Source organism: Alligator sinensis, unplaced genomic scaffold, assembly GCF_000455745.1.
Source record: "Alligator sinensis unplaced genomic scaffold, ASM45574v1 scaffold393_1, whole genome shotgun sequence".
In the NCBI taxonomy this organism is placed as follows: domain Eukaryota; kingdom Metazoa; phylum Chordata; order Crocodylia; family Alligatoridae; genus Alligator; species Alligator sinensis.
Genome location: NW_005842292.1, coordinates 674,498 through 691,516, shown reverse-complemented (window position 1 = coordinate 691,516; position 17,019 = coordinate 674,498). Strand labels below are relative to the sequence as shown.

The window sequence follows — 17,019 nt, the reverse complement described above, 5'->3', positions numbered from 1 at the left end:
AGCGTTGCCAATGTGAGCTGCTTTCACTGCCCGGAGCGCAGGGAGGATGTGTCCAGAGCTGAGTGTTTCCTGCCTGATAACACCAGCCCCTCCTGCCGGATGTTATGAGCCTGGGTCCTACCTTCACGTTTCAGCCCAGGGCTGAGGAAAGGCCTGCCTGTTTATGTTAAGGAAAATAACTGCTCCCTCCATACAATGCTGCAGCTTGCGAGCTCCCCTCCACCCTCCGCTTCAGCTTCTTCTGGCCTCCCCAAGGGCTCAGCGCGGGAGACCGGGCGCGGGGAGAACGAAAATGGAGCCAGAGGCACAGCGCAGGAGGAGACGGGCATGTCTACACGTGCAATTTGTGCGACTGGTGCAGTTTGGGCCGGAGTTTATTGCTCCCAGGTGCATTGAGCGGAGCAGCACAGCTCTGCCAGCCCGGGGCTTCTCCACCCCGGCTCGACGTGCTGCGGAGGGGCTGGCTGGGACAGGGGGGTGCTCCGCTGTGGGGCTAGCCCGCACTTGAAGCACCCTCGTGCCCTCACCAGCCCCATTAGCATCTACACGTGCACTGAATAACACCGCCGGAGGATAGCACTTGTGTTGATGCTAGTTTGGTGCGGCTTAATCGGGCTGCACATATAGACGCTAAGACTTGATTGAGGAGTTAATTAGTCAGCTGCTCCGCAGTAAATGTCTCATGTAGGTGCACCCGCTGGGTGTTCCCAGGGCCAGGGGCTGACAGCAGAGCTCAGAGACGCCCCCTGGTTCACACGACTTTTCCTCCGCTTGGGTGCCAGGGCCAAAGGCTGCCGCTGTGCGGACGAGATGAGTCAAGCCAGAAGCCTGGAGCTGAATGTTTCCAACCTGACTCAGCTCCCCTGGGGTGGAGACACTGCAGCCTGCTGAGTTGCTCCCTGTGGCAGCATGGTCTTCCCCCATCCCTGTAGAATGGGCCAAAATCAATACCCAGATCCTGAGAATGGCTGGACTATCAAGGGGTTGAAAGACATAAAGGCTCATCATTTAACGGGGTTCACAAGGGGACCGGGCAAATTCCTGGAGGACAGGCACATCGGCAGGTATTAAACATGACCGTGAAGGGTGCAAATTCCAAGCGAGGCCTTCCTTGGCCTCTGGATGCTGGAAGTTGTAGGGGAGAGGGGCAAGGGATGGATCAATGTGGGCAGGCCTTGCATGAATACTCTTCCCCGCAGCATCCACTCTCCGCTGATATGAGACAGGATTGCCGGGGTAGATGGACCTACAGCCTGAACCCATATGGCAGCTCTTATGTCCTTGATCCACATCCCGCTGGGAACTCTCTCTGCCTCCCAAACATTTTGGTCGGGAGTTATGGATTTCAGCGCAGACAGATCCAGACTGCCAGTCCCAGTCCATACCCAGATCCAAAGCCAGATTTTGCTTTCAAACCCATGTCTGAATGGGGTGTGTCAAGGACTTTTCAACAGGGAAAGGGTGGAAGAAGTGGCAGATGTGGGGTGTGGAAGAAGTGCAGATGTGGGGTGTGGGGAGCTCCTTCTTCGGAGATGTGAGGCAGTCGGAGACACTTGGTGGATGGAGGAAGAATTGGCCCTAACCCGAGAGGCATTTTCGAGTTGAATTCCTCTAGGACATCAGTTCCTCTAGAAACAGGTGAAGCCAACATTGGTTGGGACATTTTTTGAATTTGTAGAGTTGCCCCTGATATTGCTACACCCTTCCCCCGTGAATCAAGAGCAAGCTGGGATCGAGATTGAATGCTGGGGACAGGGCTGGGGGAAACAGATGGGTGTCTTTTCCCTTCCTAGAAAGCAGGGAGAGGGCTCTCTACCTCGGACTGGGTGCAACCAAACACCCGAGCACCGGTGCGTACCCAGCCCCTGGTGCAAAGCGCTGACGTGGCCACGATCCTCCAGGCTCCTCTTCTAGGAAGGAAGAGCAGACTGGTTATCCCTGCTTGGAGAGCGGGTGAAGCAGAGGCACGTTGCCTTGCCTGGCACCAAGTCACTGCCAGGGCTAAGAGTTGAAACCAGTCTCCTCCTTCCCAGTCCAGTGCTGCTCCGGGGTGCCTGTTGTCAGCCAGTTTGTCCGCTGACCCCCAGGGGCCAGGACTGCTCCCCGAGGGCTTTTACTGGGATGGGGCTGCACCCAGTTTAGACCCCTGAGGGCCAGGGCTACCCCCTTTTGGGGCCTGGAGAGGAGCCAGAGGGAAGATGGATGGAAGAAAAAGCCCTGAACGGTGTAAGGGGGAGAGGCCAGCCCAGCACAGGCTCCATCATCCTCTAGAGCTGGAGGAGGCCATCCCCGTGGATGCCACCTCTAGGGAGGTTTGTGTGTATTATCACAGCTTACTCCCCTCCCGCTGTGGCACGGTGGTGAAGCATCCTGCCCTCCAAAGCATCCAGCTCCAGACCGGTGCTCCCGGGACCCTTTCCCTCCTCACGCGTCACACAACCAGGCTGAGACGTGCCCCGGCCTTGCCGTGCTGCTCTGTCCTGAGGTCCCCCGGAGCCCCCACGCCTGCCGTGCCACCGGCCCCCGGAGCTTCGGGACGAACAAAACATCAGAAGGGCGCCGTGCACTCAGGAAGGAAACCTGCTCACGTGACGCTCACATTTCTGCCTGCTCTCTCCCTGAGATCCCCGGGAGCAAGAGAGGCTGCTGACAAAAAATAAGAAATATATAGGACTGAAAGCAAGCAGCAGCGGGCATGGCAGATCCTGGCTTCCCTTCCTGCCTGGCACTGGAAAGCATCCCTCCCCTGAAGGCCAGCTTGGGGATACTGCCTTTTACCCCGGCTTCACTCCAGCACTGATTTTTCACTCGGGCCTTCTTGCTTCCTGCTGTTTAAAAAACTTTTAAAACCATTAACTTTTTTAACTTTTTAAACCATCGTTAAACTTTTAAAAACTTTTTAAACCATCGTTAAACTTTTTTAACCCTCGTTAAAAAAGATGGTTAAACTTTTATAACCGTTGCTCTGTGGCTTCCTGGGGGGTGAGGAGGGCTGGGTGCCCAGTCTTGCAGAGAGAAGGTTTTGCCTTACCCACAGCTTCGCCATAACTTGGCTTTCCTATGCCACCTTCTCCCAGCCTGGGTCTGCGAACCCTTGAGGCCAACGAAAAGAAGCTCACACTGACTTCAGTAGGTTTTCAGTCAGGTCCCTAATGTCCCAGTGCCAGGCACCGGTGTTGCTCTGCTCTGTACCTGTGACACGTGGTTGGGTGATTGCTGTCCGGTGTTTTGTGGAGGTGACAGATGGAAGCAATGGAAAGGATATTCTTGTGGACCTTTTTTTGGCAAATGTTGCCTGCAAATGTAGGAGGCCCAGAAGTCCTACAATCCTATGTCCTGTAGGGGCCAGCTCTCGGATGAGGAGTTGTTGATTCTCCATAACCCATTGCTCCCTTGTTTTCTTGGAATCGAAATGCATGGAAGAGGTGATACCTTTTAGTAGACCAGCTAGATATTTGCAAACCAATTCTTTGATTGACTTGCAAGCTTTCGGGCACACTCGCCCTTCACGAGGTGTAGGAGAGAGCAAAGATTGTAAAAGTGCTCCCAGGTAGCAATGAACTTTTTACCATCTCTGCTCTCTCCTACGCCTGATGAAGGGCGAGCATGTCCGAAAGCTTGCAAGTCAATCAAAGAATTGGTTTGCAAATGCCTAGCTGGTCTAATTAAAGATATCACCCTCCCCGTGGTTTTGCCTCTAGACCAATACGGCTACAACCTGGATGCCTGACACTGGTTTTCTTGTGTGTTGTATGTGGTGGGGTGGAACAACTCCACCGCAACCCTGTTCTCTCCCGTTGCAACGGGTTCACATTTGCTTCTGGCCCTGACTGCCATGAAGGAGTTTTGTTTGAAGCAGAAAGCAGGAAGCTGAGCTTTGCCGCTTGCCTTCCAGGTGCCATGGGGCTGGTCCTGGCGTCAGGAGGCCCCATGTAGGCTGAGGCAGTGCCCGGTGTGCATTGGTCTTTCCTTTACATAGCATGTGCAAAGCAGTTGATTGCCAGGCGCTATGAAGGGAGGGGAAACATTATTATTTAGTGACAAGGAGGTTAAATGCCTCCTTGGAAGAAGAATGGGGATAGAAGAAAATGGGACAATGACCATAGAGGTCAGAGGAGGAGCCAGGGACTACATGCCTGTGCAGCCTACATGCCTCCCCTCCCTCTCTAATACTGGCTTGCATCGAAGATAACAACCTACGATTGCTGTCTGGAGCCCCATCAGCTCAGGCAGCATATGCTGAGTTGCAGGCAACACTTGCCAAAAAAGCATCTGCGAGAAAGTCCCTTCCCTAGGCTAGGGCGGTGGGTCTCAGGGTTTCAAACCCGCTAGCGCCCCAGACGGTGCGATGCCAGGGGATGGAGATTCGGTTTGCTCAGCTTGACCGACCTTTTGAAAACCGCACATAGCAATCTGTGTGTTAGAAAGATTGCAAAGCCGTAACAATTTGGAAATCCCAGAATTAAATGTGTTTGCAGATTCGACACCCTTTGTAAATCTGTGTTAGGACACAGCCGTTCCGCATCATGCCTTTTCCTCCGGATCCCTGCTCTCTTGGAGAATGACCATGTAATGATCAGCTGTCCGGTATTTTGTTTTCTCCAAATGCAATGAGCAGTCCCAGGCCTTGCTTTCCACGTGCTGCCCAAACTTTTTCTTCAAATCAGAATGGATCATTTCCTCCTGGGCTTTTGGAGGGGGCTTTTCACTGTTGTATCTGAGTGCTTCAAAATGTTCCAGAAGCAATCTTCACACCACTGTGACGATGATGACGTAGGGGGTGGCATTTGCCCATTTTTTACAGGGAGGGATGCGAGGCAGAGAAAGAAAATAACATCCAAAGCATCCATTAACTTGGGGCTTCTTCATCAGACGTTTCCAAGAGAAGGCTAGATTGGCATCTGCCTGGGACAGCTTGGGAACTACTAATGACACCTGTGTTTGTGCATGGGGTTTGACTGCCGGAGGACCCTTGAGACTCCTCCCAACCTTCTGGCTCTGTGAGTTTAGGGTTAGGAAGCATAGCAAAGGCTTAAAGCTATCCTAGTCCCCTCCTCTCCTGAGCAGTGAGTTCTGTATATAGTGATGGCCCAGCCCAAATGCTCCAGGGTTGTCTTGAATCTCACAGCAATGTCATGGTATTCCCAAAGGGTCTCTAAAAGGGAAGATAACCCCTGAACTGGAAGAAATATTGTCACCATCACTATTCTATGGCATATTAGTCCCCACTAGAGTACCATGCCAAGGCAGCTGTGGTCACCGAACAAGAAGTGGGGTAGATTAATTCTGTTTCCAGAGCATTTGGTGCTGTGCCCCTGATTTTGCTCCTCTAGTGCTGCACCTCTTAAGCTCAGGACAGAAATTACATGTAAACTGGCATAAGTGATGAGAAACCAGTTCAAATCTGCAACACAACAGGAGTTCAGTGCACATAAACCGCTTTGAAAATGGCCTAGACTGGTTTAAGATCAACCTAGATGTTTTCAGACTTAAGTAGCAGTTCAATACCTCAGTTTATTGAACGTCTATCCCAGATCCCCTCCTGATTCAAACTAACTCAGTCCCCCAGCATCCCAGGATGCTTTGCACCTCCCCTGCAAACCCCACTTGCAGAGCCTTGGCCCAAGCTGTCTGCTCCAGCTGAGCAGGGGGGCGAGCTGTAGCGCTCCCCAGCTTCTGGCCTGGGCCGCTGCAGGCATGTGGTTGCATTTCCAGAATCAAAAGTGAATGTCTGTTCACTCGCTTATCAGTTCAGTCTACGCATCTTAGACTAACCTGTGACGATTGAATCAATTCAGCCTTGGGCTTTTTAACAGTCTGTACTTTGCCACAGGATCTCACCCCCAGACAGCAGGTTCCTGAGGCTCTCGGTGGTAGCACGGGCTGATGGAGAAATGAGCAGCTAATCCCCCAGCCGTGGGAACCAATGTGAGAGAGAGGCCTGCTATTTATAATATTTATAATAATCTCTACCTAGGGCTGTCTCAGCGGTGGAGAGAGCAAATTCTTGCACACTGCTCTGCCCTTCCACAATACTGCCTTGCACACTGCCCTTCCACAATACTGAATACAGCGCTAGGCCAAATCCAGTGGGCCAGCATTGTACATACCCTACATCTTTTAGCAGAACCAAGCTGTTGATAGTGAGTGTCTCCCGTCTCCCATGTTAATAACTCATCAGTTGCTTTGGTTTGTTTCTACCAAATTTAATCGTTCCAACCAGGGCAATATGAACAAACGCGCCGGCATCAACCGTGCCCAAAGAGTTCACGCATGAAAGGGAAGCGCAGACCACAGTCACTGTGCACCGGCAGTCAGGAGGTTATGCTGAGGTCTATCCAGAAGGTCGGTGGCTCGTCATTTCTTCTTTTTCTGCACCTGGGCTTTGGTCGACTTTGCTCGGTCTTCGGAGGAGGGAGGTGGGGGGTGGGTGGCAGGTGGGTTTAAGGAGAGGGTCTTCTTTTGGAGTCTCAGATCCAGGATCTCAAAGGTGGTCTGGATCTCAGTCTGCAGGATCTCATGGACAGCTTCAATCTGGGTCCCGATTGCTTCTCTCACCATGCTCTCTAAAACCTAAAAGGAAGTGGAAGAGCAGGAGGGCTGGAGTTGTGTTCAGCCCTGACTTTACTATCAACCAGCTGTTCCCTTTAACCTGCCAGGGGTTCAGCCCGGCCCCTCTGTTGGAAACAGACTCATTAATGGTGTCCCCCATCCCTCAGCTCTTCTGGGCTCCTCGAAGATGTGGGATCTGCAGGTGGGAAGGGTGCAGGCCTAGATGTGTCTGCAAGGACACCTCTCTGAAAGGAGCTCCCTACTCTTAACCCAGCAGAGATGCTCTACCTAAGCCATTGATTCCTCTGGAGGCAAGTTATTTCTGGATGCTCGAAGACCTCTGGGTGTATGCATGGGGCTCCAGCACAGGAGGCCAGGAAGCCGTATGGTGACAGTGGGTTGGACTGCTTGAGAAGGCAAGCTCTGTCCATTGCACCAGATCTCCTGAGGTTAACCCAGATCCCAGTGGGTTCATGGGCTCCAGGGGTCAGATCCTGTTTCAGACCTTGTGCGTGAGACTGACCCAAAGCAGAGACCCCACTGTCATTAAAGTGCCCGTTTGACCTTCCCAGTCACTCTTCCTTGCTGTTTGCCTGAGTTCAAAAGGTGATTGAGGATGATGTTAGCCACATTACTTGAACTCGCTTGTTAATACCAACGGTGCAGTGACACACGCACGTTATTGCGCATACATTAATTCCACTAGGCATGTGGGCTGATCATCAAAGTGCCCCATTGGAGTTTAATTAAATTTCCAAAACAATTTGCTCCTGGGCTGGGAACCTGTAATGCAAGTTGAGGCAGAAGTGTCTCCGCCCCTGAGATTTATAAACTTTTCATGGCTGGTTACGAAATGAGACTGGAGATGGCAGTCCAATAGGTACCCTACCGAGAAAGGGCCTGATCCTGCAGTTTTTGCACACTCAGACCTCCCAGGGTCTCTGACGGGAGGTCTGTGCTGACTGTAGGATCTTGCGCTGTCGTACCTGACCGTGATGCAGGCAGACCAGGACCAGATGAAGAGTGGAAGGGGTGCAGGAGCAGGGTGAGGGGGGTGCAGCCACACTCCCTTTGGCGGTCTGAGCTCGCTGCCCGGTCAGCACCGCTCCTGCCAGAGCTCTTCAGATGCAGTGAGCTCTATGAGCTCGCTGGTTCGACCGGTGTGAGCTCTGGCCACTGCTCTCACACGGCTGCAGAGCCCAGGAGATGAGTGCCATTGCAGCTGCTCGTCCCCTTTTTTCCCCCACCGGGGAATTCAGTGGAGGAGAGGAGAAAGGAGGAGGTGATGCTCAGCCCCTGGGCTCCAGAGCTATGAAAAAGCAATGGCTCTGCCAGAGTTCACGCTTGATCGGCTGGTGAGCAGGAGCCCACGCTGACCGGGCAGTGAGCTCGAAGCAGGGTGCGACCGTGCCACCACACCTGCCTGGCTCCGTCCGGGAAGGGGTGAGCCACCGGGTTGCATTCTTCAAGCAAGACTGTCACGGAAGTTAATTCTCATCGCTGCCTACCAATTAGGTAAAAAAAAAATTAATAATAATAATTTCAGAAATCGTTATGCAGCAACATGGTACAAGGGCAGTGGACGGACTCTGCCAGTCGCCTGTCCTGGCCCACTATCCCAGCTCAACCAAGAGTGACTGTGCAGCATCCATGGGGTAAATTTATTTCCTGGGAATGGAGCATTTTAGCAATCTGGGGTGTTGGCAGCAACACCAGTAAAGGGGATTTACTGCTTAAATACAGCAGGCCAACCCTGCAGCCCCTACCCCATAGACTGTTGTCCTTTTCGTCTGCCGTGATGCTAATACTCAGGTCACTGCTGTAGGGAGCTGCAGGCAGCTGGCACGACATGCAGCGTGCGAGAAGGGAAGCCCATGTTGGGAAGGCAAAGATGCCGAGAAACCAGATCTCCATCGCTTTCCTGTGTGGATCCAATTTACTCCACAGTGCGCAGGGAGAAGATCTGCGTGGGTAAGAAGGAGTGAGAACCAGGACAGTGGCATCATGATTTGTGGCCTCAACGACATGACTGTATGAAGATGCATTTGGGATTTCTTTGCCTGCATGCTTTATTTGAATGAAAATTCAAACTAGATTAACCAGAGCATGGCTGGGGTAGCCTAGCGGGTACTCTGAGGCTCTGGCCTTCCTGAAACCCACCCCCATCCTATGAGACACCTCTGCTAAATTTACCTTCTTCCTCTGTTACACTCTTCCTCCTCCCCACCCCCAGGCACTCCCTTGGGCTCTGCATTACATCACAAGACTTGTTCTTACTGCTAAAATAAAATTAAAAAAAACCCAACCTGTCTTTTGCTTCAGGGTAAATACCACGTGCCAACTCACCTAGGGTAAAAACACCGTGAAAATAAGAAAGGCGCTTGAGTTCTGCCATTAGGTAAAGTCGCTGAGATCAGTGCCAGGTTGGGGCATTGCAGTGTCCGCCGCGAGTTCACTTCATAGCAAAGCTCAAGGGCCTGGTCTCTACTCCGTGCATCAGGATAGCTCATATGAATTATTTACCCATGGTAAGTAATCTCAGGTTTTCAGCTGTGCAGACCAGCTCTAAAAGGGCATGCTCTCAAGGCCATGCCCAACTTTGCTTTGGGCACAGCCCCAGATTTCAAGCCCTTCTTTCCCACCTTACCAGCTGCCTATACACATGCTCAAGGATGGAGCGGGGCGTGTTTTAATTAGAGTGGTTCCTGGACACCCATGCCATTTAAAACAGTTATTGGCATGTGTATTAAGCCTCCGTGCATTTCAAAATGACTGTGGCACGCTTTACCTAAAGATCATTCAACGATGCTTAGATAAAGTGCCCCCATGGCCATTTTGAAACATGCTGGGGCTTAATACATGTGATGGTGAAGCAACACTGGGGCTAATTAAAAGTAGCAACCCTGGGGCTAATTAGAAGTGGCAATACTGGAGCGCTCTAATTAGAAGTAGCTATTTGCTCAAGGACAAACAACAGGTCAATAATGGGTCAATTAATGGGTCAAATAACAGGTCAAATAACAACAGGTCAATAATGCGACCTGTGCCCTTATCACCCAGTGGTGCGACCCTCTAATAGCATCTCCTGCAGCAGTTACTCCCCAAAAGCTAGTTGTCTGTCTGCCCTGAATCCCAGTGTAATATATATTGGTGTACAAAGCTGATATAAATTATATTGGTATTATATCAGTATGGATATGTTACATATCCAAGCCACAGGCTTGTCTCTGTGCTACCCTGTGTAAAAAGCCCTTCCAGTCCCGGTAGACCAACCAACCATCCACTTATTCCCCAGAGCACTGCAACGGGACTCGGGAGGACTCCAGTCTAGTCCCAGCTCTGCCACTGACCTACTGGGCAACCTCGATGAAGTCTCTTCCCCATGGTAAGACTCCTACTCCTTTACTAGAAGTAGTTCTTAGTAGAAGTTTCTGTAAGCAATACAGGCTTGCTTCCACACCACAAGCCGCATCAAGATACCACAGGCTGCATACAGCAGCTCACTCACCATCATCCAGCTCAAAGTGCTTGGGCTGCGAGAGGGATAACACTAGACGCCAGCCCTTCTGCTTTCCGGGCCACAGCACGGCAGGTAGGAGTGGTTGCCACTTCTGCTTGCTTCTAAGTCCCACTTTTTCTGTTCCAGTGTGGGCATAATAATCAGCTTCCTTGCTTAAGCTATACACGCTAGTTCGGGAGGGCAGCTTTTCGGGGGAAAGGTGCATGTGGCAGGTGGGTAAATATGGCACGTGGTTCCGTGAGTTGTGAAAGTGTGGCATCACATCCATAACTCATGCCTTTCCATGCTGCTTCCCTTCCTTAAAAATGTTCCGCCTTCACTTGCCCAACCTGCCCATCCTTTTGGGGGCTATATTTTCCAGACTCCCTTTGAGAGAAGTCCCACCGAGATCAGCCCCAAGCAGCTCTGGAGAGAGGATCTTAGCAACATTGATTGCTAACCTGCCGTTTGCATGTGTTGTGTGAAGTGTGCAGCATGCTGTGGACCCCACGCAATGGCAGCAATGAGTGGGACTAGGAGACTAAGAGTGACGGAGGGAGAAGTCTCTTATCTCCAGTGAGTCCTGCCTCTTTGGTGTCTCCAGTTTGGAGTGGGGGGATAGTCCACATTTTTGGATTGCAAGCATATCTTGATAATAATGAAATACATGAAAACACCTGGAGGACAGGCTTCACTATAGAATGTGTCTTTGGTTACTCCAAGCTGAGTCTTTTATAACACGTTTCTATTTTTAATGATGCCACTTATATGTTATATCGTTCCCAACCTAGGTTTTTTTCATTTGACTCACTTCAGTTTGCTTTTTGTGCCAGAGTTAAAAAGTGTTCCCACTACACCTAAACCAAACTTTGGTTAGAAATCAGTAGCTGGATTTTGCCTTGGGCTCTTCATTCACTGAAGTGGGTTTGCATGCAGTAATTAACTGCTCTGTGGGTGCGTCTACATGAGATGCTTACTGCGCATTAGCCTAATAACACTGCACAGCAGTTTAGTGGTTATTAACTGTGCTAATAGCCTACACCGCAGTGTTATTAGGCTAATGCACAGTAAGTGTCACTAAAAAATTGTGCACTGGTACTACTGCACAGTAATTCTAGCTACTGCACATTCAGTTAGTACCTCTTATTAGTAGTAAGTAGTAAGTAATACTGCACAGTAATTAAGGTGCATTAATGAATGTGTAGATGTGCACAGCAGTGTAGTGATTATTAACCAGGCTAGTAGCCTACACTGCAGTGTTATTAGGCTAATGCGCAGTAAGTGTCACTAAAAAACCATGCGCTGGCACTACCGCACAGTAATTCTAGTTACTGCACGTTCAGTTAGTACCTCTTATTAGCAGTAAGTAATACTGCGCATAATTAAGGTGCATTAATGAACATGTAGATGTGCCCACTATGGTCCAGTGTGTCCTCTAGTGATTTATCTGAGCTCATTGTTTGGCCACAGTGAAGTGGCAGTCTGGTATAAGGAACTTGCAGGCCCCAACGTATCTATAAAAGGAGCATATGAAAGTGTTGATGGGGAAAACGACAAATACGAGAATGCATTTGGCCCAAGAAACAGGAGCGGGAATGCTGACTTGGTGGTAAGCTTTGGGTGCCAGAGGTTGGAAGGAAGGTGGGAGCTTTATCTCATAAATCACCCAAAATTTTCTAAAGGTCTTTGGTGGCTAAGTGATGATATTGTAGCATCATGAGCAGGTCGCCCTTAGATTTAAAGCTCTCTAGAGCAGAGACTGTTTGTTCTGTGTGTGTACAGCCCCTGGCACAGTGGGTCCCGGGCCATGAGTGGGGCTCCTAGATGCTGCCACAGTACAAAGTCATGAAATAATAATAATAACAACAGCAACAAAAATGGCAACAACAATGATGATGATGATGCTAATAGTAATAATAATTGTTCCCAGGCAGTGGTAATCAGCAGGCTTGCTGGCATAAATGTGTAGGTGGAGCTTATTCTCTCAGCTGCTTGATCAATCAATTTTCTCCTGTGGTACAGACAGGCACCCAGAGGGACCTGCCTATTCTCTACAGACCCCATAAGAATATAAGAACTGCCACTTTACTGGGTCAGACCAGTATCTGCTGTCACACGGCAGCAGAAAGGGGATGCTGAAGGGGACAGCGAACAGGTTATGCCCAGGGTTTTTTCCCTGGTTCCTCTTCGACTTGCAGCCTCCAGCAGTTCGGGTCTAGGAAGTTCTAGTTCCCTTTCATGACCCCTAGGTTTTGCATAGTGAGAGACAGTGGGTGCATCTACACATACATTAGTGTGCCATAGTTACAGCGGGTTTAGTGCTTGATTAATCAACTTGATTACCTTGCACTACTGTGCAATAGTGCCAGCACACGGGTTTTTAGTGATGCTTTCTGTGCAGTAAGCACAGCATCCCAGCATACTGTGCAGTAAGCATCCCCGGAGTCATGGATTTGCTCCCCAGAGTCATGGATTTGCTCCCTGGAGCCCCAGATTTGCTCCCCAGAGTCATGGGAGCAAATGGCTTGTGACCGTCCATCAATCCAGAACAGAGCACTGGCCTTTGAACAGCACCGCATGGCAAAAGCAATGAAGAAATGCGTGGCCAGGAAAATGAAAACCTCTCATTCCCAGTCCTCATTATGTTCCTGCCCCTGCTGCAGCAGATTGCTCAAGGCTGAGATCAGGCTTATAAATCACCTGCGTACCCATGCGACCTAGCCTCCACCCCTCTTCTTTCTCTTTCCTCTCTCTCTCCTCTCCTTTTTTCCTTTTTTCTCCTTTTCTCTTTTCTTCCTCCCTGTTTCTTTCCTACTTCTTTTCTCTCTTCTCTCCCTGCCCCGCTCAATGCGGTCGTCTTCACCCACAAAGGATGAACAACAACACTGTAGTAGCCTAAAACGACTGCACAGCAGCAGCATATTAGCATGGGTTTTGCCCAGCACACTCTGTGCAGTGTTATTAGGCTCTTGCATGGTTAGTGCCTTGTGTAGATGCGCTCAGTAAATAATAAATCCCTATGTACTTTCTCTTCACCATTTAGCATTTTGCAAACCCTTCTCATGCCCCCCTCAGGTGTCTCTTTTCTAAACTAAGTAGGCCTGGCCCACGCACTTACCTTTCTGTCCAAGGCCCCTGCCTGTGCATTCACTCTGTCATACACCCTTTGCAGCATGCGCTCCTTCTCCGAATGCAGTCTCTCTTGGAGGAGCAGCATGTCGGTGTGTTTTTGGGCCTCTGCGGCAGAGAGGGCAGCCAGCTGCTGCTGGTGTTTCGCGGCTTCCACTTCAGTGCCTGCCATCAGCGGGAGAGGCTGCGGGGGCCCACAGACTTCCAGATGGGCCAAATGCTGTCTGAGGTCCCTCTCCTGACACAGCACAAACTGGTAGAGGTGGTAGTGCCTGATGAAGGTGTTGCAGAAGTAATTGCACACGCTGCAGGCTTTGAAGGGGCTCAGCTTTGGCTCGCACAACGTGAGTTTGTCGTGCAGGAGTTGGAGGGCCTCTGAGATGGGTAAGCCTGAATAGAAATGAAAATGGTGTCTGAGGGGGTGGACACACAACGAGATTAAGGTGACACAATTTACCCCAGATCCTATTCCGTAAGAAGGGGCGGACACGCAACCAGCTCCCTGGCCTTACACTTAACCTCGTGTAAGACATGGGTTAAGACAGCATATCCACTTCACTTTTACTATGGAGTAAACTCAATTTCCCACGTAATAGATGTGTTGTGGACCTGCACCATAAGCCACTCGGAGGTTCACATTGCAGTCAGCCTGCCATTTGGATACTGTGCTGTTGAAATGATGTGCTGGTTAGCAGCAACAACTATTTGTTATGTGCGGGAAATCCACTGGCATCATGCTCCTTGCTTCGTGCTATTTACATTTAAGCCTGTCTTGCAAGGAAAATGGGAAATTGCTGCTTCTTCAGGGCTGCTGTTTCCAAAGTTGTGTTAGATCAACAAGCCTGCATTGTATAGCCCACAGCAAACATGATTTAAGGATTATTTGGTGTAAAACAAGACGGCCGTGTTTCCTCCAGGAGGCTTGCAGCCAATTAGGCTGACAACTGTCCAAGCAGATGAATGAATGTCCTACAAGGTTAACTCCACTCTTGTGTTTCACATTGCAATGATACGGATGTGGATTTGAGTCCTTTGCCTGTGGGTTGGGGATTTCTTTTTGACAGACACCACTGAGGCTGCTTCTGATCCTGTGGATCCCTCACAGCTCCTGTTGTGAAGTGTGTTTGTCAGCCCACTGTGGCTAGGGAAGGAAGTTACACTTAAACCGGTTTAAGTGGTCAGAAACTGGTCCAAACCTGTAACAGAATAGAAATCCAGCCCTGGGCTGGACTATGCTGTCTGCTCCAGAGATAAGGGCTGGCCCCACCCCTCTGTTCCCTAGCTGAGGCAGTGAGGACTGGCTGACTAAGGGGGGGGGGGGGGGAGGCAAGCCCACGTGGGGATGCTGCCCAGTCTGCAGGTTGGGGGCTTCCTACCCCCAGGCAAACCCCGGCTTGGGTCTGGGGCCAGGGAAGGGTGTTAAACACCCTCCTGCTTCCATTCAAGCTTACTGCTGGCTGCAACTGTGGACTACAAATCCCAGAGGCACCTGGAAGCAGGAAGAGGAAGTGATAAGCAACCCTGCAGAGTCCTGCTGCTGTGATTCTGGACTGCAAATGGCTTTGCTATCCCTTTGGGGGACATTCAAGGAAGTTGGATAAAGCTATAAAAATGTCAGTAGTGAATCCTGTCATAGGTGATTCTTCTCGGGGTCAACTCAAATCAGATGCTTTACTGAGGCAAGGCAGAACCAGACATAATATGTTGAGTACTACACAAAGGCATCCTTGGTCATTGGTTTAAAAAAGACAGTCCCTGACACAGGCTTGTGATATTTGTAGCCCAAAGGAGGAAAGGCCTCCGTGACTATATACCCCAGCCGATGGGTGGAGGGCTGAGTGGTAGCCCACACTGAACACGTCCTTGTTGTCTTTCTCTTGTAGCTTTTTGATTTCATAAACCTTGAGGAGGAAACTCGCTGACCACACGACTCTTCACTGATCACTAAGCTAGCCTGACTGTGGTCTTATGCTGCCCGGGCAATGAAGGTATGTGCTTCTTGGCCTTTTGGCTCAGGCCGAGTGTAGTTCCAGAGGATCGTGACTGTACACAGGCAACGCAAGGATACAACCCAGCAAACATTAAAAAGAGAGAGAATTTTCTCTTCCCCTTAGTCCTCCAAGATTATTTTTGTGGGCCTGAAGGGAAGGAACCACAAAGAGAGGCAAATATGAAGAGGCAAAGTGATACAGAAATGAATATGAAACCAAAAATGGAACCAACCCAACCTTCATGACCCCCTACCTTGGGCGTCTTTAAAAGGAGGCTAGACATGCACCTGGCTGAGGTCGTCTGACCCCACCGCTCTTTCCTGCCCAGGGCAGCGGGTCAGACATGATGATCTGCTGAGGTCCTTCCTGACCCTAACATCTCTGAATCTATGAAATTCTGGGTTGGATATTGCTATAGATATGATGATAAGAGTCCATCTGGTTTAAAATTTTCCAATGACCCCCCTCCCCCCAAAAAGACTTTATCCCCAAAACTAAAAATTTCAATCAAATTATGGTTCTAGTGAATATAATACCATTTGTGACAATTTTTAAACAAAATTTTGTTTCATTTTGGTGGAGAAACCCACTTTCTCCGCCCAAAAAGTCAGAAAGCAAAAAATGTGAGTGGGAGAGAATGAGTAATTTATCCTTACGAAAATAAAACTTTCCCAAACTCTTCCAAAATGAAAAAATAAAATCAATATTAGAATGAGCAAAAGAAAAACCATTCCCAGAAAATGTAATATAAAATACAAATTTCTGACGTCTTTTGAAAATGTCCGTGATGTCCATTCATTTGTATTTGCCTTCCAATTACATCTAGCTATGAGTTTCTATCTTATAATACATGGGAGATAGTTAGCTGGGTTCATCTGAAGTTAGGGAGAAGGTAGACAGAGGACGGTTCTCTCATTTCGAGAGTCCATTTCTTTTTACTATGTGAAGAATTGGTTCCATAAAAACACAAGACCTCACCTTGTCAGGATAGCTGACCTTCCAGCCCTTAGAAGTCACATTAAAAAAATAGACTTAACTTTAAAGGTAATACCCTGTGCCAATTCCATGTGGATCTTAGTAACGTGTGATGACAAACATTTTTTGCCAGTATTATACCAGCATTGTGCAGTCCTGCAGCACTGGCTTGAGACTCGATAAGCCTGGTTTCAGTTTTTGGCTCTGCCATAGTCCAGCTGTGAGACCCCTGGGAAGTCACAAATTCTTTGGGCTTCCTAAAAGAGAGGTGTTTTCCCACCACGTGCCATCAAGAAAAACACAAATAATAATGTCAGCTAAGTGCTCAGCTAATATTGTGAGAAAAGCCCAGCCTGGGAGTATCTCTCCATCTGGATGATGCTTTAGCAATAGAATATGCCCAAACTTGTAGTGCTCTAATTGGGCTCTCATTTTATGGGGATTCCCAAACAATCCTTCTCTCAGTTTTCAGCACAAAAACCTTGTGGGCCCAAAGGATTGAATTCGTGCCAGTAGATTCCCTGCCTCAAGTGCTGTCAAGCATCCAAGCCATTTAGTGGAAACCTTTTTGGAAATTTCCACCTTCTCTTTGTTTTGAAGTGCAGAACAATTTTCTTATCTTTTCTGTTATCAACTTTTGCCCCCGCCCCCAAATGTAAAATAAATTGATAAATAATGCTGCTAAAAATATTTTAGAAATGTTGTATTTAATAAAGGCAGACAAGGCTCTTCGGATGAATCTGATATCTTTTATTAGACCAACTTAAATAGCTGGAAGACAAATTTTAGCAAGCTTTCAGGTTTCATAGATTCATAAATGTTAGGGTCAGAAGGGACCTCAATAGATCATCGAGTCCGACCCCCTGCATAGGC

The 17,019-nt window shown here is 49.3% G+C and overlaps 1 protein-coding gene across 1 annotated transcript in view; it reads right to left on the bottom strand.

Annotated features, from left to right (window-relative positions):
• Positions 1-6,357: 6,357 nt before the first annotated feature.
• CUNH8orf74 (chromosome unknown C8orf74 homolog) overlaps positions 6,358-17,019 on the bottom strand; it is a 23,916-nt gene continuing 13,254 nt past the window's right edge. Inside the window, exons 3-4 of the mRNA XM_006028158.1 lie at positions 13,170-13,570; positions 6,358-6,573 (exon numbers count right to left, since the gene is read on the bottom strand). Coding sequence (XP_006028220.1) covers positions 6,358-6,573; positions 13,170-13,570 — 617 coding nt within the window. The remainder of the gene's footprint in view (positions 6,574-13,169; positions 13,571-17,019) is intronic.